This window comes from Harpia harpyja, chromosome Z (assembly GCF_026419915.1).
Source record: "Harpia harpyja isolate bHarHar1 chromosome Z, bHarHar1 primary haplotype, whole genome shotgun sequence".
NCBI classification, from domain to species: Eukaryota; Metazoa; Chordata; class Aves; order Accipitriformes; family Accipitridae; genus Harpia; species Harpia harpyja.
In genome coordinates this window covers 55,130,889-55,158,052 of record NC_068969.1, presented here as the reverse complement: position 1 = coordinate 55,158,052, position 27,164 = coordinate 55,130,889, and the positions used below count along the sequence as shown (strand labels likewise).

The window sequence follows — 27,164 nt, the reverse complement described above, 5'->3', positions numbered from 1 at the left end:
AAAGGCAAACCCATGTATGAAACTTCTGGATAGAAAAGTAGAAGTCTTTGTAAAGGGTGCATTTGCAAAAAAAAAAAAAAAAGGTGCAGATATAAAACATCAGAGAATACAAAATATATGTTAAAATACAGTGCTTTCTCTTTTGTCTGCATCAGATAAATGTTGATGTGAGTTCACTGCTGTAAAGCAGACTTATGCATGGTCTGAGTTGAAGTAGAAACACGGAATAAAGACAGCCACAAAGAAGGTAACATTGCTTTACGTTTATTTACTAATGATTATAAAAGTTGTGAATGTATAGCAATGCTAAAGATTAGCTGCTGCTAGAGCATCTTTTGAGATGAATCATAAGACATAACATGGAACTTTTAACGGAAAACAGAAATTGAAGGAAAAAAGTGAGCTTTCTTCTCACATCCTTGTCTCCTCCAGTGGCCTGTTCATGAAATCTTGGATTGCCTGGTGTAGGGGTAACCATTTATTAATTGAAGCTGTCAAAGCTGTAATCCACCTAGAAGAAATGAAAGACCAACAACTGTCCCTGATCAAGTGTTATGCATGCATTTTTATATTCTTTGAAACACACCTTTTATAAATGGTGTTTGTACAGCTGTGTTACTGTGTATGCTGATAGTAAGTGGATTGAAGACGAGCAGGAGATAAAGTTGACTAAAACAACAACATATCTTAGCAACAGTTTCCAACATACTGAAAAACTTTGTCTTTTGTTTATTAAATTAAAATCCAAATCATGTAATTAGTAGGCTTTAGACAAGAAGAACTCCCATGGACAGCCGTGGAATTTGGCTGGATTATGATGAGGGAATTCACCTTCAGAACATGATTTCATAGGCCAGTTTTCTTTCTTAATTCTAATGGTCATTGCTGGAAGGAAATAATTCTTCGAAATGAGGAGGATATACTTTCCATTATCTCTGATGAAAGGTACCATAGCTTTTCTGTTTAGTGTGACCACCCACATATCACTGTGAAAGGCACCTTATCCAGGTTTCTTTCTGAACCTCTGCAAGCCAGCCTTGCTGTAGTTCCAGCATTGACAATAGCAGAACTGATGACCCACATGTGCCAGCATGTTGTGCTGCAGTTTGACTAAAGCTACAATTAAAGGGAAATCTGGGAGAACAAGTGAAAACAGAATGAAAAGTTGTCACTAAATCTTCACAAGCTACAGTGTTCCTGCTTTCCTAAAGTCTAGCGAATAAAATCGAAAAAAAAGAAAATTTGGTTTACCTTTTGTTTTCATTTACATTCTCTGCACATAAGTAGAAAGTTTTAAATTCTTCAGATGGAGGTTTGAGTTCAATCACAGATCTCTTGGAGCCCAGAGACTGTTCACTCACAATATAACCCTGTAGGTAAAGGCCACCTAGACAGAATAAAATAGCATGCATCATGTATATTGCAGATACCATTTATGAAATTACTGCCAATTACAAGCACACCAACAATTCTTGCAAGCTAGATTTTCAGATGCCTTGTGTTGGGTGTTTTTACAGGGTTGTACAGAATTTACAGGTAAAATATTTTAAAATGTGAAAGTTTGGGGTTTTTTCCCCTGAAAATTGATTTGAAAATAGCTTAAAACATGCTTCCTGTCCAGCAGATGATCAGCAATATAATTTTATTTAGCTTTTCATTAAATAAGAAGTGGCAAAATATTTTTTCTAGCTTTTGATGTTCTTTTTCTTTCTTTTAAAAACTGAAGGGACATGAATTTCAACATTTAAAAAAATCCTGGAATCAGCATTTGTTCCCCTTGCTGCCATTAATAACTGGAACATCATTGCAGGCCACGCTAGCCAGCTGTGAAGGAAAGGCACTAGACAGAATTTGGTCCTCGGGACATTTTCATTTTAGCTGTTTTGGGTTTTTTGTTTGTTTTGTTGGGTTTTGTTGGCATTTTTTGTTTGTTTGGGTATTTTTCCCCCAGACCTCACTTCACTGCAACAATGTATATGTTCACTTTATACATACATTGTGAATAGCCAAAAAGACCTGTGGAGCTGATTAACTACAGCTGACTGTTCCTGTTACTGTCTTCAGGGTCTGTATTTTTTGGGGGTCTCACAATTAGTGACAAGAGCATCAAATTAATGTTATAGCATTGAGAATGATATAGGGGAGTGGGAATCTATAGTAAAATTGGAAAAAAACAATAGTTGCAATAACAAGAGAGAAAACATTACTGTATGCAAGAATTTATATGTAGTAGGATATTTAAACACCAAAGTGGCATATTTAGCAGTAGGAGCATAGGCTTGGGTGTCATAAACACATAATACTTAACTTTTGCCTTTCTGCTAATTCATGGCTTAGCTCGGGGCAAGTCTTACCTTCAGTTTCATGTAAAGAGGAAATCACTGGTCATTTCATATGTATGGCCTTTGGCAGATGAAAAGTGCTATGTAAATGGTAAAAAGTGGAACACCTTTTGCCTGATCATGTGGCAAATAGCATAAATCCTAAGAAAACAGGTTTCCCTTTTGATCTGAAAGCTGGCTAGTAAGCAAAAGTACAACAGTATTTTCTTTCTGATTCTTCTGACTGTCAGCTTCCTCAGCACAGGGAGAGCGCATTTGCAGTTCCTGACCCATCCCACCTCCCTGGGGCACCTCTTCTTTTTCTAAATACTGACTTTTATAGAGTTGTGCTTGCAGGCTTTCCTCAGTGCCTGAAACTCACCTCCTCTACTTGCAATTGACATTGGTAGCCTCACGTTGCTGCTTTCAGAGGGTGGCCAGACACTCTCTTCTGGTATGGGTAGAGCTGCTACATGGCAGCTTTAGCTGCAGATGGCCATGGCCACACCCTGGAGCACCAACCTCAGCTGGAGTAGGGAAGTTCTGCCTGTCGATGGGTGGACTAGGTTTGCCAAGACCATGTGAAAACCTGGGAGTAGCAGAGAAACCAGTCTGAGTTTATGATGTCCCTCCCTCTGAGGATGCTACCTAACATGCAGGACTCAACAGTTTTCAGCAGACAGCCATGAGTGGGACTGGCTCAAGCCACTGTAAAGTGTTTTGGAAGGGTGGATCTTGTTGCTGATGCTTGCTTCTGAAGTGATGTGCACAGATCCTGACTAGCTCCATTCCAGAAAGAAAAATTCAGACCGTGGGAGGAAAAGAAAAGAAGACAGAGGTGACTATTTTATGAAAAGAGAATGAGTCTGTTCTTCCTTCACTCACCTTCACAGAACAGAGTGAGTTTGTTGATAAGAAACTCTCATTAATAGTAAAAGTTCTATTTGGAAACTACAGTGAAACATTTCTGCTCTAACAATCAATTAAAATCCAGCAGCCATCCCTACCTTGGGCAGGTGTAGACCGGAGAGTGGCATAAAAGTACAAACAGCCATCCTTCAGAATGCAGTAGTGCTGAATCCAGACATCTTTGCTTCTGTCCAGCTGGTGGAGAAGCCCCAGGCACTCTGGGTTTTTGATAGCCAAGGGTGGAAGTGTAGTGTTATGCAGTGTGACATCTACCCACACATGGTTCTGCAAAGTAAGCATGTAGTGAAAAGTTCTGGTGGGAAATTAAGGAGCACCTGCCAGTATGAAAAGACACAAGCTCTAGTCCCCTGCTAGGAAATTAGCTTTTGTTGTGAAAATAATTTGAAAAGTCAATGCTGAAAATGCAATTAGAGAAACCTATACTTGATGGCAAATAGTGACCAACTTCTACTTTCTTCTTACAATAATAAACTTGTCTTTTCTGCATTTATTTTGTTTTTCAGTACAAGTTTTGCTGGTAGAAACAGAATTATTTCAAAGCTGTATGAAGAAGCTTTTTTTTAAAAATTGCCTTGCCGATTGCCTGACTTCAGCAGTCTTTACTGTGTGTAATCTGGCAAGACAAGCTTTACCATCTACCCTCTGGGTTCCACAGAAAACGTGGTGGTGTCTGAGGCCAGAATACAGCACTCAGACTTGGATGGAAGCACTACCACATACTAAATGTTTACAGATGCCTTCCCATGTCTTTCTGGAAAGCAGAGTCTTTTTCATTACTAAAATTATCCTATTGTCACTTACAGGTGAAGAAAAAGCTCAACCCATGAAACAATATCATTGTATAAGCTATTTGTATGATAAGAGAATCCAAAAAGAAAATCAGGAAAAAATAAACTTTGTTTAATAAGGCCAAGTTATTTAATGTGAGACTAAAGCATTTCTTCTCCTTTAAATCTGAACTCTCCTAGTGAGTGTATCTGCAATACATATTTCGAATTCTACATCAGCCACTGTCATTGTCATTTGAAATCCATGGGGAGAATGTGTGCAATATCAATAGCATCCTGTTTGTTTCTGCAGGGGTTTTCTTTTGCATTTATTTATGATATTTCTTCGGTAACCTTGACAAGGCAATGATGGAAAAAGACCTGGCACAATATAGCTAGCGGTATTGTTTGTTATGAATGGGAAACCTGCTGAGACTTATTGCAGCAAAGTGCAGAAGAGGACTTCAGTAATACTAGGTATATTCATAAAATAGTTACCCTAGTAGATTCATTAAAATGACATAGTGTCAGTATATTGGTCAGTTAAATCATTGTGTTGTGAGACCTACTGTAATACATTAGCTACTGCAAAAAGTCAGTAACAAACAGTATAGCAAACAAAAAAGAAGGAAAATATAAGCTTTTTCTATTCAACTGAATGGAAAGTCCCGTTAGAAGGAAGGAACAGGTGTAGTGTTCATTAAGAACAGAGGTTAGGCAATGAAAGCAACATATTAAATCAAACTTTTCTTTCAGAAAAGGATATTGTTTGCTCAAAGCCCAAACTAAAAAAGATAAAGCAATCAAAAATAAGATGCAGTAGCACAGAAAGAGGCCAACTTACTGTGTTGTTAATGGGTGAATGCATGAGAGATCTTTCTGCATATATAATGTTGGAACTTTCTACCTAACAAGTTATTTTTGCATGTTACACTAAAGAATGACTCTTTTGATGTGGTTTTTTTTTTGTGTATATGTGCCTTTATCCTCCTTTTTGGCTCAGGCTATTTTTTGTTTCTTTTGGCTAGGGTACACACTTTAAATTGTTTGATTGATTTTTGCTGTTTTCAAGTCTGTGGATTCCTTTATATTCTTTTAAGAAACACTGCCAGGTAGAATATACTTGGAAACAAATTTGGTTTTGCCCTTACAATCTTATCTGAAAGGTGAAGCCAAAAGAAATATATGTTTGATTAATTTTATTTCAGCATAAAAGGAATTAAAGTAACAATAAACACCTCCTTTCACTGTTCGGAAACCCATCACTAAAGCACACTGCTGAAGGAGTCACTTATGTGCCCCAAGTTGAGAGGAAGAAAGTAAATTTTTTTTTTTCATTGCATTAATGCAGGTAATAATTTGTACCTTGTAGTTTTCTTATTTTTTAATTGATGATTTTATTTCATCTGCAAAAAAGGTAGACTTTGATACTTATTCTGCATTTGAACATATTTTTATAAATGTGGTCTGCCTATAGGAGGAAAGAATAAGAATCATGGGGCCAGGAAAGGACAGGCTAAAGTGGCTTTGACCACTATGCTTCCAACCCTGGAAGTACTAAAATTAGCTTTGCAGTTCCCATTTCAGGGCTCAGCCAGGGACTATTCATACTAAATTATGTTGGGCTGAGCAACTAAATTATGCTGGGCTGAGCAATGTCTCTCTGTAGCAGCTCAAGATCAATTATGACTATGTTTCTCCCAGCCGTAGGGGCCAGCAGAGAGTATAGCTATATAAAAAGATATAGAGATAAGTCAAAGTTTATCAGCTAACTTACCTTTCTTCATCTCCGAAAATACAGAAAAGAAGAACTCAGCACACCCCTTCCCACCCCACGCCACCCCCCCGCTTCTAATATTCTGTCAGAAAAAGCAGGTAGCTTGCAACAAAGGCAGACTTGCGTGGAATACTTAAGAAGATACAGCCCTTCTCTCCCTTTACTCCAAATAGTATTACCTAGGGCAGAACATGTGGTTGTCAGAGTCGTCTCTCCCCTTCCTCCCTTCCCACTACACTCATTTTAGGTTGTGTTTCTGAACCATATTAAGGCTGCTGGTATGATTCATTCCACCATATGGCAGCAAAGTGTATTTGCTGAGTCACAATAATGTCTGTATATGGCTTTTAGATTGGAGCTGATTCACTTCCCAGCAGCCCAGAACGGAAGTATGCAGCTACCATGTTGCTGTCTGCACCTGACCATGTACAAATAAATCTACTGTCTCTCAGTCTTCTGCACAGTCTGATATACACATGCTTCTCATATAAATAAAGCTTTACCTGGTGGACAGGATGCACTGCTTTATCCATAGCCTCCAGCCACCTATAATATGACAAAAAATGAGAACACCTTAGTTTGGTAGAGCAGAATAAATGTGCTTCACTGCCTATTTTAACTTGTGCTGACATAGCATCTGAAGGGATGTGTGATTTTCAGGAAAAATTCAAGGCTTCAAGACAGAAAAGTAGTGGATTAAATCTAACTAAACATTACTAACTCTCAGAAAAATGTCTCAAAGCTTGCTGTGTAACACATTGTAATAAATTAAAGCAATATTGCAGACAAGGGAATCTATATATTTTGAATATAGTTCAACATGTCAGGCTAAATGATCACTCTTCTTGTGTCTTTTTTATAATATAGATAAGGAATTTGTGGGAAACATAAAGAATCCTGAAATGGGAGACTACAGGATAAAGCAAGCTATTTGTTGGCAAAGTTATTATTTTTGCACTATGGATGGTATAGAAATTGGAAGTGGAAAACACTCTGATATTACAATGGTGGGTGCTATGTTAAGTAGTAAGATGTTCTGAAAAGATGGGTGGATGAATACCAAGTGTCTTCCTACTTCATAGCTTTATATTTTGATAATTCACAATAAAACAAAGAGGAAAAGAAGATTAGATTTTAGCACACTTTGAAATTAAAGCCCAAAAAATTCTTAGTTGTGTTTTGGTTGATTTTAGCTTTGTCAGCTATAGCCTTTGGGAAATACAAAAAGAATATTTTTTAATTCTAACTGAGTCAAACCTAAACTCATTGCCTCTTATCAGAACAAACATGCTTTTGTGGCATACTTCCATTTTAAAATACTCAAATGATGATAATATGACAGAATGACAGAAAAGGAAATGGAAGATGGGATTGTATTTATTATTAGCACTGTCCTTGTTGGGCAGAAGAGAGATCTTTCATGTGAAATGACGAATAAGCAAGTTTACATCCACAGGAAGATTTACACTTCCATTTGATATAACAGTAGGGGAGAAGGCATAAGAATATGGGTGAAGATTTTTTTCTGGAGATAAATCAAAAATTCAGGGGGATCCTATGCAAAGCACAGATATTAAAGACTTAATGAAAAAAAAATCTCATCAAAAAAACTATGAAGCTGAAAAATAATTTTTGAAACTTCTGCAAATTAAAATTAGAAACACCATCTTCCCATAAGTAGCTGACATATTGTTTTTTTTTTTTCCTACTGACCAAGACAGGTATTGTGAACATCCTCCAAAAATTCAGACTCCCTGTCCCCAGACAAGAATAAAAAACCTGACCCCGTAAAATGAAAGACCACTTACCTCTTCATTTCTTGGTTGGAAGTTGCACAGAAGTAGAAAATCCTGTTTCCACTTTGAGGTATGCATTTAAAAACAAATGGTTTACCCAGACTGGTGTCAACACCAACTTCGGCTCCTTCCAGCTTTGTTACTTCCAGGGGTCTGCACTTCCCTTCATCCTGCAATTAGAGAGAAAGAGCGCCAAGTTCAGAACTAACATGAAACCGATCCCTGTGAGATGGGGATAAACTCAGGGAATATTCAAAGGTGTAGAATTTGTTAATAAGCTCTAACGTTTTTGAACCATCATATGGTTTAGGGATCAGCAGCCCCAGAAAATGCAGTGCAGTCAAAAAAGATAAACTAGTCACCCTCTAAATTTGCATTTCTGTTTTTCCAGGTTTATGCTGAGAACCTCACCTTATATGTGCAGATAGAGGGAACAAAGGCTTACATTCAGAAAATAGTAAGCATAATTTAAAAGGCTGGATTTCAGTTCCTTTGCAAAGTTGCCCTAAATATCATTATGTTCATAACCCTTCCCATTCATTTCACACAACTTTTAGTGGAAAGCACTTCAAAACTGTTTGTACTGTATGGTTCCTGATTGAGTTAAAGCTCTTTGAGACTGAAGGGCATTATCAGTGTCTTTCTCTGTGGTTAGTTATAAGAAGCCATTAAGCTCCTTAATGGAAGTAGATAGGTGAAGCAGTTCCTTCCCCCACTTTGGCAGCCCAGCTCCCCTCAAGTACATGTCTTAACTCAAAATGAAGGTGCATACATATGGATTGTGAACTCTAGCTATGTTTTAAACAATATTCTTGCCTCCTTGCTTTGAAGAGCCAAGACTGGAGCTCTAACAATTGCATCAAGTTTGGCAGCAATAAAATGGAAAACATGAGTTAATGCTGAGACGTATGAAGAGCATTAGTGCTATTTGCAAAATACACAGATGGTGGAGTCTCATAGAATAAAATCAGTTGATTAATGGGAGTTAATTAAACGTCAGTAGGAGCTGAATTGTAAATGCCACATGTAATCTTTTTGTTAGCCTAAAAATAAACATACTTCTCCTTCCACAAAGTAGGCACCTGTGGGTATTAGATAGTTAAATACTTGCTTGTATGCTCATTGGCACATGTAATTATACTTTTGTTATACATGAACTTTCTGTAGGAACAAAATAACACCTAATACTGAAAAACAGTGTAAACAAACATTCATGAATGAATTTCCTAGACTCTTTTGCTTTCTTTTTTTTTCTTTTTTTTTTTAACGCAAAACTCAAGTCAGTACAGAAGATGAAGGCAATCCTGAAAGTCACCAGTGCTGTGTGACCTACTTTACTTACAATGCCTTCAGACACAAAACTACATTGCAAAGACAGCATAACCAAAATATGTATTCAGGCTCCAAATCTCATTCCTAGTGAAAAGAATAATAAGTGGTAGGTTGATGAAGTGTTATTCAGCAGGATCCTGTCCACGGTCTGGATTCTACTGACTGTCCTAGCCTGAAGGCAACAGAAACTGCAGATACTGAAATGGCTGTGTGACTACTGTTGTTGCACATCCCTATAAACTCCTTTTCTAAACACTCTCTGTGCTGTCTGGAATGAATGCAGATAGAACTCTGTGGCATCAAGAATGATTTATGCCCACTCCGTTTCAAATGAATACATCTAGGAAAGGAATAAGATGAATAAGATGGAATTGAGGCATTCAAAGTGAGACCAAATGTCCTTCATTGACTAATAGGCAGCCATGCTTCCCTAATTCTGATAAGCCAGATGTGAGGGGCATTTTCACTCATGTGGCTTTTATGCATAATATCTTGAGAGCAGTCCTTTGGCAAATATCCCTTTGTTATAAAAAGTGCCAAAGGTATATTGCTGAAAAAATAATTATAAAAGTAATTTCTTATGCCTGTGACTGGAGAGTAACCCACTGATGATACTGCCACTATGGAACCTAATATAACTAAGTGATGCTGCTTGATTTGATAGTATATATCATACAGATTTTAAATGAACTAACTCAGATTTTAGCTACTACTGTTCCATTCTGCACTAAAGTAAAAAAGATTTTTTGTTCTCTCAGGGTCACTATCAGCTATATTATAGATGCTTGACAGTCTGCAGTATCTGACATGGATGGACTCTCTGGGTAGAAGGCAGAAAGCATATGCTGTGTTAGTAAATGCTATTCCAAGAATAATAGAAACATCTGAAGTAACCGTTCCCTTGCTGCTAGTTTTCTTAAGATGGCCTGAGTTTTAGGGGAAATGTTTCTGCAAAAAAAAAGAAAATATTAAAAAAAAAATTATAACTATGAGAGACTGCTATAAGGGAGAAATAAGAATAGAAAAGTAGGTGTCTCCTTCCTCTATTGTATGAAATGGTCATTAAGGTAGTGTGTGTAGCCTGGGGGTTTCACAAATCAGCCCTGTTTAATTTGGTGTAAATAATCCCAGAAAATAAATGTCATTCATAGCATTTCCTGAATGATTCACTGTGTTTAAAGAATTTTATTTGAGCAGAGTTATGTTTGCTATTCTAGTTAAGCTTCTTTGTCTATTAGAAAGGAGGAGCTGAAAAGATACGTGAACATTTCATGCTCTTTGCAGTGAAAGAAATCAAATTAACAACAGGAATAACTATGAAAAGAGATTAAATTAAGTTACACAAGAGACTGCAAGTACTAGGAAAATGGAATGAAAGTAACTTTACAGAAAACAAGATCAAATCCTAGAAGAAATAATAGAAAAAATCTAAAACACAATGTGAAAACTGAGCTGGGCTAGAAGGCAGAATCAAAAGACTGGCTAGCTCAGGAGACTGGCGGTGAAAGTATAAGGCAGTCACCCCTAGGTCACTGGTTCATATTGTTTTCAGGTTAGTAGTGGTATGACCAAATTTTTGACTGTCTTTCAAAAATGTCTTCCTGGATGTGCCCCTGTGTTCTTAAACTAGACATCTCTTAAATGAGATAGGAAAATGAACTCTTTTTTCTTTTTGCCTCTTATTTCTCATTTGCCTAACTTTCTCAGCTGATGTGGCCACAACCGTCGCTGGAACTCAGGCTTGCAGCATTTTCATCATCTGTTATTTTCTGGTTTTCTCTGACCAGCTTCTCCCTGAGGTCTGGTACTGCTTGCTTAGTAGTATATAAAATCTTCCTCTCCCTATCTCTTTCTTTTATCACTGTGCTTTGTGGTAGGCTCATTGTTTGGATATTTAGGAAATTATAACTAGAGTTTGTTTGCATTTCTTCTTTGATCTGGGTGCATTGGTGCAGAGGAGAGACTAAGGCTTTCACGTCTTTTTCTCCTACATCTTTTTCTTTTCCACTTGAGGAAAAGACTTGCATATGTCAGTGAACAGAGAGCTTTAGAATCCACAACTGTTTGCATGGCATTTTTCACCAGTAGAGCTGATTTTACTTAGTTTTTCATTTTGTTTTGCTTTAAACAATTTACATCTAAACTAGAGAGAGTGGAAACATACTGAAGAGCAAGACAGCAGGGGAAAAAGATGTAAAAGCTCCTCTGATTTGAAGAACCTAGTTATCCTACATCTAACTGTATTGGCTGTCAGATGAAGTACAATCAGGTGGTCTTGTGATATCGTTAATCTTCACATTCCAGTTGGTTCTTTTGTTGATGTTGAGTAATTCACTGCAATTAACTGCACAAAAGGTAATGAACAGTTTGCAGGGCCAAGCCTCACAGGAAGAACTATTGATTGTGTTAAAATTTTTAACAACTTGAATCAGGTCAAATAATGTATCTGATTATGACTCATTCTCTGGGTCAGGGTATGCAATCTGTTAGAAGGCCAAAATTAACTTGCGTATCGTATCAGCCAGGGTTACTTCTCATTTATTAATAGCAATAATACAGTGGAAGTATTAGAAACCTTGGATTCAGCAGCTCCTTAAATGTAAATTGAAAAATATATCCTGGAGCCATGGGAGTCATGGAAAATGTAGAGAAGAAATCAGATTGTATACCAACTCCAAATAATGTGCCAGCTTCCATACTGTGATGATAAAGCTCCAAGCAAGAATGAAGAACAAACAGAAGTGGTATTTTTATAAGAAACGGCTCAGACCTAAATCTATTTATAGCTAAGCCTTTTATATAAAGTGCTTAGGCTTAGTGATAAACACACAGGCTTGCTCAAGAGAAGAAAGGACTGAATGTTTCTCATAGATTGAAATGATGTGATGGGTCCACACATGGTAGGCAGGGGATTTATTTCTTGGTATAATAATTGGACTCTGTATATACCATAGAAATTAAAATAATTTAAAAACATTTTTTTTTCTTTCTATTCTATTCTATTGGGAACAGTCTTAAGGGTGCACACAAGCAACCAGAAGCATTTACTGTAGTGTTTGAATTACAACATTTTTGTAAATACACTTCCTGTAAAGTGAAGAGACAGAGAAGACAACTGTAGAAAAAAAAAGGGAACATTTAAGTCTGCATTTAAATTTCCTCTCTGCATGTAGGGAGGGCTATCACTTGTTGTGTAAGGCCTGGGTGCAAAAAGTCATGTGTCTTGATGTGAATAAAGGGAAGACTGGTATCCAGCTGGTTATACAAGGTGTGTAAATGTTGCTGTTTAACCTTATTTGGAATAAAAAGAAATAGCAAACTGTAATACAGTTTCCAGGTCTTCTGAATAAGGCAGAGGGTAAGACCGGAATGATTTACAAACACAAACATAACCTAATAGAGACAACTAAGGAACAGCAATTTCCTTCACAGAGACATGACTGATTAAAGAATATTCAATGAGGAAAGCATTCTGCTGTTGAGAAAAAGTGAAGGTTATGGACCCCTTTGAATGTAAATAGCACTGTATAGTTATCTGAGCAATACTTAATTGCCAGTGTGGTGTCTTAAAGTGCAATAAACAGAGAAGACAAGATTCTGTTGAACTATTGAAGTGGACTGGCTTCGTAATGGAAACAGGAATATGACCTAACATCTGATCATTGAGGTTATGTAATAGCTGTTTACCGGGCTGGGGCCTAATTGATTTTGCTTGTTAAGAAATGCACATCTTTGTTCCCACTGCCCTCATCTTAGCTTTGAGAAACTTTGCCTTAGTCACTCACACTATGCCTGAGGGCTTCCTGGAGGCATTAAACTTGTAAGCCTAAGAATGCAAATCATAATTCTTTTTTAAACTGACATTATTATATATAATCGCAATGAAGACTGACAAAAAGCACATCCCTCCCCTTCACTGCTGCCACTGTGTTCAGTGAGAGTTTCTCAAGAGTATGTGTTGCAGTTTTCTTACAGCATGTTTCAGAGCATTACAACCATGAACTATCATAAAGGCCATTTCTCTGCGGCTTGGGCTACAAGTGAAGGTGAATTTGCTCTTTATTCAGAGTTCAGTCTCTTGTTGAATCTCTAAAGCTTGCTCTTTTCTACTGTCAGGACAGCGATTTCCAACTTAAGTTCCCCTTCTAACTTAACTGTTACTAATTACTTCCTATTACTGTTCCTTATCATGACTTTCCTACTTTGAGTCCATACAAAATGCTGGCAGTAAACTCATACTCTTCAGACATTTATTCTTAATTACTATCCTTCTACATCATTCTTAGCTGAGGGAACTGGAGAGAAAAATGGAATAAATGACAAATGTAACATAAAGACCTGACAAAGAGCTGATTTGACTAGAATAGACCAGTCTCTAATTTCTGGAAAGGAAGTCTGCAAAGGACATACATTGATAAGACTTTTCTGTTCAGAGCCAGTCAGCTTTATAGCTTCTTCTAGGCCACAACCTCAATGATATTTACTTCATATTTTCCTTTTCAGCTACTAGATTGTTTATCTGTCTCACTATCCTCTTTCCCAGCGTCTATTTATGGCAAAGAGACAGGAAATAATTCCTAGGAACATAGCAAGATACAAAACAGAGAAGAGTTAAGGCATTGTTACAAACATGATCTTTTGTTAATTATTTTAATTTTATCAACCCTACTTTTTCTTTTCCTCTTTTTTTAACCCACAAAAAACACTGGTTATACCTGTTTTTTTAATGAGTCTTACATAGCAGGAAAGCAACAATGAATTGAAACTAGGAAATTCTGGCTTTCGCTGGCATTTTTAGTGGATTTGTAAATCCCAGCATTTAATTAGCTGAGGTCCTTACATGATGGATATCTATAATGTGGAATTTTGGGAAACACGTTTTTGGCTATAATGCTTTCTTTATCCTTGTGCTTTCCTGTTGAGCCTAGAACACTCTTAGCTCTCTAGCAGGTATGTCCTCATGATAGAGGAATGCATGCTCCACAGCCTTTAAACCCCTTATTGGCCCATTTGTTCCTGGATCCCAGGAATTATATTCCTTCATTTTAATGGCTTTGCAAGACCAGTATTTTTTTACCCTGAAGGCTGCAGTGTATTGTAAAGTTTTCAAGTTAGCTGTCAGGTTCTAAAAGCGACTTGGTGATGGCAGCTCAGAGATCTGTGTGAACTTATTTAACCTGTTGAGATGATCCTCTACTGCTGTGGCTAGATTGCTTTTGTTATCTTACTGGTCTCATGTAAAGCTGATTAAGGTTTCTGTGTCCTACACTGAAGTCTTCACTGTAGACATTTTGTGGTGACTTTGCAGTCACTTTACTGTGCTGAGCAGCAAATGCTAGTTTTAGAGGAGCATACTCTGCTATCTGTAGAGAAAGGATCAATGCTTGATTGTGCTGATGTGCTTGCAGCTTTCCTTGAAAAAAATGTGTAAGTTCAAGCACAAGTAACTTGATTCCTTTTACTTGCCTCAGGGTAGGACTTAAGTGTACATCACTGTCTATCTCCTCACAATGTCCAGATATCTTTCCTTTAGGAGAAAAACTAGGCTTATTGGCAAAGAAGGAAATAATACATTTGAGAAGATGCAGTGGTCTGGACAATGGGGGATCAGAACTGTAGAGTGTATAGGCGAACTCCACTGTTGCTACGTGTAGGCAAAAATATTATAAATCCTCATATCTTCACTGATCTCAGTAATTTACACAAAACAAGGTTCTAACCCAATGTGCCCAATATTTCTGCTATCAGTTGGCAAACATAGCTATGTCTACTGAAGTGAAAAATGTGGTTTAGTTACTTATATAGATTGTAGAATCAAGGTGAGTGGCAGCATCTGTTTGAGGGAAAACAAAATGACCTTCTATGTAAAGTGACTGAATCTGTTGCAACAGCTATCATTTCATCAATATGGGATTGGATACAGATGAGTCTGAAACAGCAGCAATTACACGGGTGAGTCAATATGCGAAAAGCTCTAGAACTATCAATCTCTTTCTTAATGTAGGTGGGAAAATGAAAGCTCAGGATGGATAATTTCTGCCTGTAAATCACAATGATGAGGAAATACAGCTCTCTGTGTTTGTTGATATGGACTAAAGCAGAAGATGAAACACCTTTTCCTTTCTCCATGACAAAATGTTATATGCACCCCTTCAGGCATAAGTAAAAGGTCTGGTTGTCTTACATAGGTGGAAATCAGGCACGACCTTGCTGGAGTCACTGGAATTACACCAATGTAAGTTGCTGTTCTTAACATCAAAATCAAGACCTGAAAATTGATGACTCTGGTTAGTTTGTTGGATACTGACATGCAGATTATCCTGAACTATTTTTGCCTCGCTGAATTATTCTTGCTTTCAATTAACTGTTTCAAAGAACACCTTATATCCCCTAAGTGGAAAAATTTTTCCTCCTGAGTAAGGCAAGGTCTGGAACATAATGTTTCCAACTTAATCGTACAGCTGACATGTTACATAAATGCTGTGTTAAACTCAGAACGTTATTTGTAATTCCTTTAGAAAAGAAAGCGGGATGAGCACCATCTGTATGCGTTGTTGTTCTTCTTGTGCCCTGATAGAAATCAAACCAAAAGAAAGACGTGCCAATGAGTCCAGCTGAGCTCCCTCTTACTTCATTTGGGCATTGGATCTTTCAGTAGTGAAGAAATATATTTTTATTTAAGTATCTTTCTTTCTGTCTTACTAAATGACTCTTCAGAGTACTTTGTAAGCACACGAGGCAGTGAAGAAGGTCCTTGTACTTTCAGTTGCTAAAATAGTACTACAATATTTCAGTGTGTTCTTTGGAGTCCAGAGACAGAAAGTGAGCACCTGGCAAAAAAATGGTATGAAATAATTTTAAAAGTGGTTAAATGTCACTAGTCTTGGATAATGCAAGAAAATAAGCAGTAGTTACTGTAAAATGTTGATGCAGTGCTTTGAATTTATTTATTCTTTTTAAGCAAAAGCAAATGCATGCTTTCAGTGGCTAAAAAGCCTGCTATCAAAACATAACATTGGTATGATTGAAATAATAGTTACTTTTTTCAGTGGAGCAAATAAGACAAAGCTAGCTGGGGAAGAAAAGATAGGCTTAAAAAGAAACCTGCTAGTTGAAAGAAGTAAAATAAGATTTAATTAAGTATTAATGAATGTAAGATTATGGGGTACCTTCTAATCCTCAATCCAATTTATTTAACACTCTTTGTCTTCAGAGGTACTTAATTGATTAGAAAGTGGAGAGTGTTTAAAAGGCATAACTAGATTTTTTTTACATTTCAGGAGTTTGATGAAGGACCTGACTAGGATAAAATAAAAACTTCTCTCCAAACAAATGTTCTTATATGTTTGTATCCTTTGAGTGTGTGATTTATTTGTTTATTTGTTTTTTGTTTTGAGACCAGAATAGGTAGTGTTGAAATAATGACGATGGAAAGCCAGACTGCTTTGTTGTATACCCAGTGGTTCTGCAGCATAACCCTGATTAGATGGCTAGTGTGTGTATCATGGCATATGCAGAGAAATAAGCCTACTAGGTTTTCTGCTGGAAATGTCAGGTTGATAGAGTATTGTAGAAGAGCAAGCTCCTTCTATAATTTTTAATTACTTTTCACAATATGTCTTTTTCCCACAGAGGGTTTGGTTTTGATCAAGGAACTTGAGTCTTGAAAGCTGGATTAATTTCAGTTTGGATATGAAACAGCAGTGCCTCATGTGAATTCTTTTCTTCATCAGAATTGTCCGAGAAAAACCTATGCTTAGGATCACCAGGAGGAGGGACCAGAATGCATTGTGGGGTCTACCAGAGATCTTGAACTGTAGAGAAAGACTAGCCCATGCAGTTATCCAAGTACAATCCTTGGGAAGCATTGCATAAGCATCTTTCAAGTAAAAATAATTTGGTTTCTAATTTTTACTAGAAAGGAAAAAAATTCAGGTGAGGATTTTACTGGAGTGGCTCTACTATTCATGTAAACATGACCAAACAGGCTAATATATATGAGCAAAAAATGAAATATATAGATGGGAGATTGATGTATCAAATAGAGAGAGACAACACAGTAGGAAAAAAACAATATAAAGGTAGATTCATGATCAGGAGTGAAGCCTGTCGTATTAGCTTTCCTATTGCCTTCTGTTGCTTGAACTTCCTTAACACCATCTTGTTGTCTAGATTATATTCATGTTTATTGCAAAATTGTGCTGGTATGTCTACATATGTATGTGTGTACATGTACGTCTACATCCTTCACATGCTGAGTTGACCAAAAGGTGTGCGACCATGTTAGCTAAGATAAAAACTATTTACAGGTCAAGGTCTTGGTGTGATGCTCAGGTTCTCACATAGTTGTTGATTAAGGGTGGATATGGGTGTATTTCACTGGTATGTGTTCAAATTGTGTGTTGGAGACAAACCCGTTTCTACCTGTTTCTAACCAGCTGATACTTCTGCTGATGACCTTCCTAGGTTAGCTAGGAGATTCCCTAGAAGCTACATGGGCTTAATTTACCGATAAATCCCTCACCAAGGCAAATTTTCTCAGCTTCACTAAGTTTTCTTGAAATCAGGTTAAAATGAATCCTAAGAGGGTGTCCTTGAATCTTTTTTACAAGCTGTAAAATGTTTTACCACAAAAAGCCCTGAACAGACCACAGTCTTTGAAATCAATCTGTTTGATTTTATAGATGTAACTTTCTCAATGAAAAAACTCATTGGGAAGCTACACATGGGAAGGGATTAGTAACTTGTAATTACATGCAGCACCCACTGAACTGCTCACTGACTACAGTAAAATGCTACTGTAGGGCAGGTGGGTTCACTGGCTCCGCTGTGGTCAGGGCCATGAGCCGTGCCCGCTGCCTGCTGCCCACTGCCTGCATCCCCAACCCTCACAGCTAACCGCTTCAAGGGAAAACTCTGTTTTCTTTTTTTTCTCTTTTTAAGCGTGATGTCTTTATTTATTCATTTATTGAGTGGCGAATAGCTGTGTAGAATACTCACATGTTTGTAGCTGAGATAACCATGAATCCACTGATTTAGGGCCATTAAGACTCACTATACAACTAGAGGGCTGTAAATAATGCCATATTGAAATGGACCCTCAGGATAAAGCCAAGTAAAATTTTCCTCTTCATGAAGGACCTGTTTTACTCCTTTTTTTGCATGTCTCCTATTAGATGAAGTTAAAGTCTTATATACTACTTAGAAATACTAAGTAGTATACAGATCCCTGCTCACATGACAGAGAACGAAGTGCTGAGCAATGCTACTCTGAAGAAACTGAGCCTTCCCAGTAGCTCTCCATACATGCCTATAGCTTATTTGCACACACAAAGAAATCCCATGGTCATGCCTGTTTAAGAAAATAAATATAATGGTAGGTGGAATACAGAACTCCTGCACATCTGAAACTACTTCATCCCATCCAAAGCCTCCTAGAGCCTATTCAATTCATAAATTTCTTGATGATCAGAACTAAGAGATTAAATGTGGATCCATAAAATCCTGACAGTGTCTATGTCTGTGACTAGGATATAGGAAGGCAGAACTACTCAGCAAGCCTCCTCTATATACCACATACAAAAATGTCTTTAGTGCTCGTGTTATTCTGTAAATACTACAAGTAAAGATAACGATCTGTAAATTTGAGTACAATACTGCTGCACTTTGTAGCTCAGGACACAGCTTGCTTCCTCACCAGCCTCTCTCCTTACCTTCTTGTGTTTGTAATAGTGTAGGTAGCCATTATGTTTCAGCACAAACCATCTCTTCCTCCAGCCCTTCAATATTGCTGATTGTGTTCGTTTATGCAAATATCCTCGGCAGGTAGGTCTGGGGGTGTTAGGGTAACGGCTGATATCTGATCCCACCACCATAGTCAGGATATCAGGACCTAGAATATTACATGAAGAATGTGAAAACATAGGTCAAAACTATAATCCAGTCTGTTAATATTTTTGAATACCCCTACAGGGTGTGGAGCAGGAAGGCAGTATTCTATCCCATGGTCTTCTCCTCCCAAGGTAGCTTCTAGAAGCAGCAAGGAGCAAAGCAGCCTAGGAAACAATGAATTAAATCAAGCAATATTTGGCCTTCTTTTAACAGAAATTCAGGAATGAAACTGATTTTGTGTTGAGGACTAGTAATGGAGCCAGCTATCTGAAGAGACCTCTTAAAACAGTTTTTGTGACCTACCTTTGCAAGCAGCATCTTAGGTGTTTGCATATTTTATCATTTTAGAGAAGTAGTTGGATTTCATTGCTCAAATGGGTGTGCATAAATTGGGGTTTATACAAAAATTGTTGAGATTGTTCTTACGGGCACCTTCACCCTCTGCTATCTTACACACGTTCTTGAGAATTCTTTCTTTTCCATGTCTTGGAGTCTACTAACATTTCCTGCTATCTGTGCCCCTCACTGAGGGGGGCTTGCTGCTGGAGGCTAACCTGTGTTAAAGTATCTAGTTATCATTTGCAAAATGTAAGTGCTCAAAGGAGATGTTAGGTTGCAAGACTGTCTAAAAATGTGTTATTGTTATCAACAATGAGGTACAATTTCATAATATTCACTGATGCTATCAATACATCTATGGCTTTGACCCTAAAGGCCTGAAATTCTGATTATATCAGATACTGCTTCAGAGCAGGTGGCAATGCCTTAAAGAGGATTGAGAAACGTGTCTATTACACATTTTCATTTGCAAAACATTTGCTGGATTTCTCTTTTGGGGACATTTGACTTCAGGAATGCTGTCTGTGTGCCAAGATTTAGGCCAGGGGGTGTTCTCTGGGGTGTTAAAAATACCCAGTAATCAGAGATTTATCTACTAAAAGACTCAACATACTCTTAAATATAACAGTGTGAATGGCATCTCAATAATTAAAGAACTTGGTGTGTGTCAAGTTAAATTTGTCACTGTCTTGTAAAAGCATTTTAATTTACTGAATTTCCCATGAGCCCTTGTCAAAACCTTATCTGGGATAAATAAAAGAATAGCAGTAGATTAACTTTCAGCATGCAAACATGGATATCTTTAGGTTTTAGTCATGACGATTGTAGGAAGAATATGTATGATTAATATTGCTGACTCCTTGTTTCTGTGGTGCTGCAAAAGGATGCCTCATGAAATAACCTCTCTGCTCTCCTGACTAGACTCCAGTTCCTGGTCGACACAGAAATAACTACTGGGTGACCTGAACCAAACTGTGAAGTCTCTCTCTGAGGAAGCATAAGGCATAAATAAGGTTTTGGTGCCTCCACAGTCACTTTCAGGACTTTCTCAGTCACTTTCTTTAAGGCAGGAGCACCAAAATCATTACTGTCACATGTACTCTTTGGGGAATATTTTCTATGTCCATTTTCTTATGTGTTCCTAGCAAGGTCTAGATAAAAAAGTAACTTAGGCAATACTACTGTATTAAATACTAATGCATTAAACTGTTAATTAAGATTTCTGTTGCATCCATCACCCAACTTGTCTGTATGTATTTGGAGCATTGTACACCAAACCTGACCCATCTGTGTAATTTATTGTAATCTCAAACTTACCTTTCCTTGCCAGATTGACAGCTTCTGAATGTGGCATGCTGGTGACATCAGTTCCATTGACTGCTATCAGAATATCCCCGACCTGAAGCCCTGCTTCTTCAGCTGCACTGTCTGGAAAAAAAAAAACAAAACCAACCCAAACCATTTTATTTAGAATTAGGATACCAAGCATATCTATGTGATCAAGTTTTTCTAGCAAAATGGGTATCTGTCCAACCAGTCAAGGATTATGCTTTGGGGCCTTTGTGACGTCAACATGGAGGTGGAGCAAGTTTTTCTGAGTGAACTGTTAGTCATCTGTAAATGAAACTTCAGGATTTAGGTACTGGTTCAACACCAGATAATCACTGGCAGTGGAGAAAGTTCATTAAAAATGCCATTGGAACTTAAATGCTTTAAGACGCAAATAGGCATTTCAGTATCTGAGGGTTTTGGCCTAAAGTGCAAACAAAGACCTGGTACAATGTTCAGTAAAGTCAGTAGAAAAAACATCTATTATTCTGGCGAGCTTTGGATTTAAGACCAAAAGACTACTTTCTGTGCTGCTGTTTCTCTTGCTGGTTAACAGAATTTGGCTATAGTATTTTGTGGGTTTTGTGTTTAAGAGGAAATAACATAAGTTAACAAAGGGTCAGTGAAGGAGGGACTGAATCAGATTTGTTAATATTTCAACCTTTTGTTTATTTGGTAACTGTTGCAAAGCATATGCACTCCCAATAAAATAGGGCTCAGACACATGCCAGCCAGAAATGGGGGCAAATTAGGGAAGTGATAAATATGATCCATTCATGGGCACCAATACACAGTTACTTAAATCCCAGTTACAAATTTCTTGGACACAATTTTTCCTTCTCATTTATAATTAAGCATTCTTAATGCACTGTGAAAACATTGTTTCTGGAAAATATTGTTCCATGTCCATACTAATTAATGTATTTTTTAAAAAGATTTTGTACCCTATCATGCAGTAAGTGTGATCATTCAGTGTATTTCTGAGGATGCTTAGAAGCTGTAGGGAAGAGATTAGTAAAAGCTTGATAATAAACAGGCACAAAAAAGCCATGGGTCATCCTCACATGTATTACAAATCACTTGCAAATTTGCAAATGCCAACACATTTTGGTTTGTCCTCACCTTGAGGATCACATAGAAGACTTTATGATTATAAGTGTTCTTTATTATTAAAATAATGTCTCCGTGTCCAACAAAAAGGGATACAAATGCAATTTTAATGTCTGTTTTAATGAAATAAGTCATATTTTGAGAAAACAGAAATTTACTAGAATTTTACTTGCCTGTAAAAAAGAATACTCTTTTTTGTTGTTGCTGTTTTAAAGCAACTGCATTTCAAAAATCATACAAATAAAATTAAGAGGAATGGTATACAATGTGAGTAGCTATACTCACATTGATTGCTTAATTAGTAGGTTACAGGATTAAATTGGTAGCTATGAGGGTGAATGTTGTATGCATGGCCTATGAATTATTTATAGTTAGGTAGAAAACTTTCCCACATTCTAATTTGAAAGACCTCTTCTGAGGTTATGCCCTTTGATACAAGAACTAAGGGAATCTGTATGTTTACAATTGGGAAATCATCTGAAACCTTTAATGCTAGAGAGAAGAAACATTTATTTGCAGCAGAGAGAACTTTGTATCGATAGGTACTGAAATTCCCAGCCATATGATAACAGCTAGTTGTGCAAGCACATACACCTTGTTGCCATTGTGCTATTTAGACAAATGGTGGCTGAGTCCAGTAATTTTGTTTTCTTAAAATACTCAGCAATGAGAGATACTGTTCTTTAACCTTGTAGTCAAAAGTAACATTCTAGTAAAATGAGCAGAACAAGTTTTTTTTCATTCAAAATTACTTTCTCAGATTCACAGTAGATCACTTTTCACATAAGTTATACTGTGAACATTATCTAGTCTCAAGGACTAAAAAAAAAAAAAAAAAGTTCTGGACTGAAATTAGGTAGCTGTTTCAAGATGAAGAACATTACATAGCCACTTCAGCCACAATTTAATCTTACTAAGTCCTTTATATAGTATTCTGTAGGCAAAGGTTTTTTAGATTTACATTATTGGCAAAGCTTCAGTTGATAATGGAAATTCCTGATTGTACTGAGATATGTATAAATACAGAATGATCGCTAGAATCTGGTGTCAAAATCATGTTTATTTTCATGTAGTTCACAGTAAAAAATTATGAGATCTTTTGATAAACAATAGGCATAGCCATCTAGAAAGTAAACCAACCACTTCCAACTTTTCCCCTTATTTCTTTTGAATAGGTATGTCCTTTGCCTGATTCCCTCTTCTGGACTGAAGGCTTTTTTTTTAGTATTTAATAAGCAGAACATTTGCTCTAAGGCAACAAGTTAGAATGACTTAGAACTGAACAGCATTAACATGCAAAAAGCATAACTGAGGTATAAATCTAACTATGTTCTTATCTTAAGGGGATGCATGGGTTTCTAATACAAATTTTAGAGTTGTTAAGTGTTAGTAAAGTGTTGATCTTTTCAGAGATGTGATTTTTTTTCCTCTCCATGTTGCTCCCTTGCTCAGATTTCTGACTTTTCTAACCTTCCCAAGTGGAGTTTAATGATGACCCTATTTAGTAGCTCAGCAGGCAGTTTTTAAAATAATGGTCTCAGCTAATGGATTCACAGGCCTCTGAATTCACAGGCTTTCCCAGTGTTGTCAGGAAGCTGGACAATATAATACATAAGGCTGGTAAAGTGACAGAGCTATTCTTAGATGCCTTGCTAGAGGGCATGCACTCGCATTCTTGGTCTAGAATGACATTTTTCATTGTATCTGCCTTTGGTAGTAGAAATCTATCAGAGTCTCCCATAACTTCTGCTCCTTTTCTAATTCTGCTGTGTCCATCCTGAGATGCAGAGGGCAGTACAGCAAGCAATACTCTAGATTTGAGTGAACCAAGGTTTTAGGTAGCAGCAAAATGACTCTGACTGCCTGTGTCTCATTCTCACAGCTGTTACTGACGGAGCCAGATTTTAGCCAGATTTCTAAGCTGCCATTGCACACAGAGCCGGTGATTTCAGAGACCTTTCAGTGGTGACTCCCAAGATCTCATTCATAAGCATAACTGCCAATACCATGTTCTCCATCATGTAGGCATGGTACAGATAATGTCTGCCTAGAGGCATTATGTTACACTTCATCTTTGTTGAAACTCATCTGCCACTTTTTGCTCACTCACTTAGTTTTGTGAGTTTCTTCTGGAGTTCCTCGTAAACATCGGACTACCCTGCAGGATTTAACAGCACACCTGTTAAGATGGCTTGATGGAAACCCATCCAAGCAGAAGTGTCCCCAGCTAATAAGACTTTTGGAAATGTTGTTATGAGGATCACTGCATCCTCCGTTTCATTCTTAAAGGCCTGTTGTCATTAACGGATGTCAGTCCCTGAAAGTTCTAGACTTTACATCTGGAAAGAGCCTGGATGCAGACACTTGCATGAGGTAGCAACCGGCATGGAAGGACACAGAACAGTAGAGTCCCATTTACCCACAGGCATACTGGGGCCTTAAGATAGTTTGTCATGAGCAGTTCAAGGACATGTTATTAAATACCTTACACCCACTAATTATGGAAATTATTTATGTACATCTATATCACATATTAGTATAAAATGGATGTTTTATATTATGTAGATCATATTATATCATATTATATTACTAAATATTATAAATTGATTTTTATATATGTTCATAGGAGAAATTGACTAGTACAAACACAACTTACTTGTGTCAACTTCAGTCACAAGGATAGGCTTTGAGAACTGGATCCTGAAACCCCAAGGGTAATTGCCCGTTCCTTTAGCAATCTTCACTGTTCTTTCACGAACTGCAAAATAGGAAAAAAGACATCCCTTTTTCTCTACAAGTCAAGTTCAATTTAACAAGCAGTAGGCTGTTTTTAAAACTTTTTATCTATAGGCACTGACAGTTACTGATTCCACAAATGGCTTTCAGTATCACTCCCAGCTGTTTGGTGCTGCTCCTCTGCCACTGTGTACCCACCTCATGCCACAACTGTTTGAATGTCATTCATGTTAGGGCAAAGACAGACAACATCAATGAAGTGTACTTTCATCAGCAGTTTAAGTTAAGTGCCTGGACTTTGTAATGAAGAGGTGGAGAATTGTTCAGATATTCCACTCTACCGACAGTGTTCTGGTAGAGAAAAGAGCTCAATGCTTTCTGTGTCAGACCTCTAAGCTGCAAATACAAATACACTCTAAATTCTCAAATCAGTTTAAATCTGTTTCTTATAGTTTCATTCTTTTTTTATTTTAGAAGGTCTCTCTCTTTTGGATACCAGTTGTTTCTTTTCCTTTCATCTACCCTTCCCTGTCCCCACTCCCACTGCCTCCCAGTCCTCTAGTCCAACCCCCCACCACACTGGCATCTCCTGGCACCAGTGGCTGTACCCATGTGAAATGTCTTTCAAGTCAGCAGAATTTAACAAGTAAATGGCTCACCCTCAGTAAAAAGGAAGATCAGGGTCTAATTGCCTACTTCCAACCTTTTCTCAGGGTCTAGTATTATTATCGTGTCTCAAATGGTCTGGCCCATTAGTAAATCTTATGCTTATGAAGGACTTCAGTGTAAATTTGAATTCTCAGAATGTCTGCTTTTGATCATTTGACTGTCTTACTGTGTTTGTTTAATGGAGGCCAACTTAATAATAATTTATGACACCTGTTTTGTCTTCAAATTGTATACTGTTTGGAAGATAGAAATTACTTTAAAGGTTACTTTACTAGCAGACCAATTGATGTTACTTCTCCAAAAGAGCATAGATACTTCAATATCTACTTTAACTATCTTGCTGAACTTCTGAGCTTTCCCCTGGGAGAAGACGCAATCAGAATGGCTTTCCAGAGTATTCTCATATATTTTAAGGGAGATTTTTCATATCTGGAGATTTACAGAGGACATTCATTTTGTCTCATATTGTGAATGATTTATGAACTCCAGCAAAGAGAACTCCTAGAAAGCTTCAGGAGTGTTTCAGTTTGTCTTAGTTCTTTGAACAGTGTTACTTTTCAGTAACTTAACATCTGAAAAGTGAAGGAAAACCTCCCATCCCCCTGCAAAAGTTATTCACTATATCTGTTTGCATGACAAGGTTTAAACTACACATAGAACAACCCTCCACACCCATAGCAAACTTGATCTTTTTCTTTCTGGTTCTACAATGTTTGAAAGTTTGATGGAGAACAGATCTTATGACCATTATAATACTTTATGTCCACAAATAGCTCTCTATGATTTTGCCATGCTTGAAGAAGTTATGAAGTTACATTGCTTCTACTCTTATCATGCAGCAAGAGATGAGGTTTAATTATGACTTTTTGCCAGTATCAATTTTGTCAAGTAATTACAACATTTTGCAAGACAGTAGCTAAATAAGAACTACTTATTTACATTTTTTTTTATAGCCATTTATTTTCTTGGGTTGCTCTTTTCCTGTCTTTAGCATAAGTGTCCAGCATCTTCTCCAAAACGTTGGTCCCCTGGAATCCTGAGTGCCCCAAATTATACAGTTTTATGACATTTATTACCTGTTGCTTTAGCAAACTTACTTGCCACTGGTCTAGGCCTTTTGCTGAGACATCTAGGACTATTATCCGGAGAGACATCATCTCCTCTGAAAACCCAGGAAGCAGAATGAAAGTTTTCTGTGTAAAAACCTCTGTCCTCATTTTCAGAATGTAGTCCCAGATCTACTGACCGAGCATCCTCTGAATTTACTGTCATGAGGATAAAACAAGTAAAAGTAATGTCAGTAGGGAAAATGCATGAAGAATAACAGACCTCATCCAGTCAGCATGGAATAAGTGCCACAAGCTTCTTAATGAACTGTTTGTAATGTATGTACTTAGTTCTGCAATTTTACTGCTGTTAAATAGGCAGTCTGCAAAGATGTCCAAATATAAGATCACAATATTGGATGCTATTGCATATTGAACTTGAATGCCAAGTGAAGTCTTAATGCAAATGGTCAAAACAGGAACTGCACCTCTTTAAGAGAAGTCTGGCTTTAGCCAATTGTTAAGCTTTCTTATGCGGCCCACTTGATTAGGAAACCAAACAAGTTTTCTAGAAATTTGTCCTGGTTTCAGCTGGGATAGAGTTAATTGTCTTCCTAGTAGCTGGTATGGTGCTATGTTTTGAGTTCAGTATGAGAAGAATGTTGATAACACACTGATGGTTTCAGTTGTTGCTCAGTAGTGTTTAGTCTAAAGTCAAGGATTTTCCAGCTCCTCAAGCCCAGCCAGTGAGAAAGCTGGAGGGGCACAAGAAGTTGGCACAGGACACAGCCAGGGCAGCTGACCCAAACTGGCCAACGGTGTATTCCATACCATGTGACGTCACATCTAGTATAGGAACTGGGGAGGGTGGGGGCAGGGATTCACCACTCGGGGATTAACTGGGTGTTGATCAGCAGGTGGTGAACAGTTGCACTGTGCATCATTTGTATATTCCAATCCTTTTATTATTACTGTTGTCATTTTATTAGTGCTATCATTATCATTATTAGTTTCTTCCTTTCTGTTCTATTAAACTGTTCTTATCTCAACCCAGGAGTTTTACTTCTTTTCCCGATTTTCTCCCCCATCCCACTGGGTGGGGGGGAAGTGAGTGAGCGGCT

The 27,164-nt window shown here is 37.4% G+C and overlaps 1 protein-coding gene across 1 annotated transcript in view; it reads right to left on the bottom strand.

Moving 5' to 3' along the window:
• Positions 1 to 230: 230 nt before the first annotated feature.
• LOC128136656 (uncharacterized) overlaps positions 231 to 27,164 on the bottom strand; it is a 45,027-nt gene continuing 18,093 nt past the window's right edge. Inside the window, exons 6-14 of the mRNA XM_052776577.1 lie at positions 26,095 to 26,262; positions 24,249 to 24,350; positions 20,471 to 20,581; positions 18,637 to 18,815; positions 7,604 to 7,761; positions 6,299 to 6,341; positions 3,329 to 3,515; positions 1,252 to 1,387; positions 231 to 511 (exon numbers count right to left, since the gene is read on the bottom strand). Coding sequence (XP_052632537.1) covers positions 412 to 511; positions 1,252 to 1,387; positions 3,329 to 3,515; positions 6,299 to 6,341; positions 7,604 to 7,761; positions 18,637 to 18,815; positions 20,471 to 20,581; positions 24,249 to 24,350; positions 26,095 to 26,262 — 1,184 coding nt within the window. The 3' untranslated portion in view covers positions 231 to 411. The remainder of the gene's footprint in view (positions 512 to 1,251; positions 1,388 to 3,328; positions 3,516 to 6,298; positions 6,342 to 7,603; positions 7,762 to 18,636; positions 18,816 to 20,470; positions 20,582 to 24,248; positions 24,351 to 26,094; positions 26,263 to 27,164) is intronic.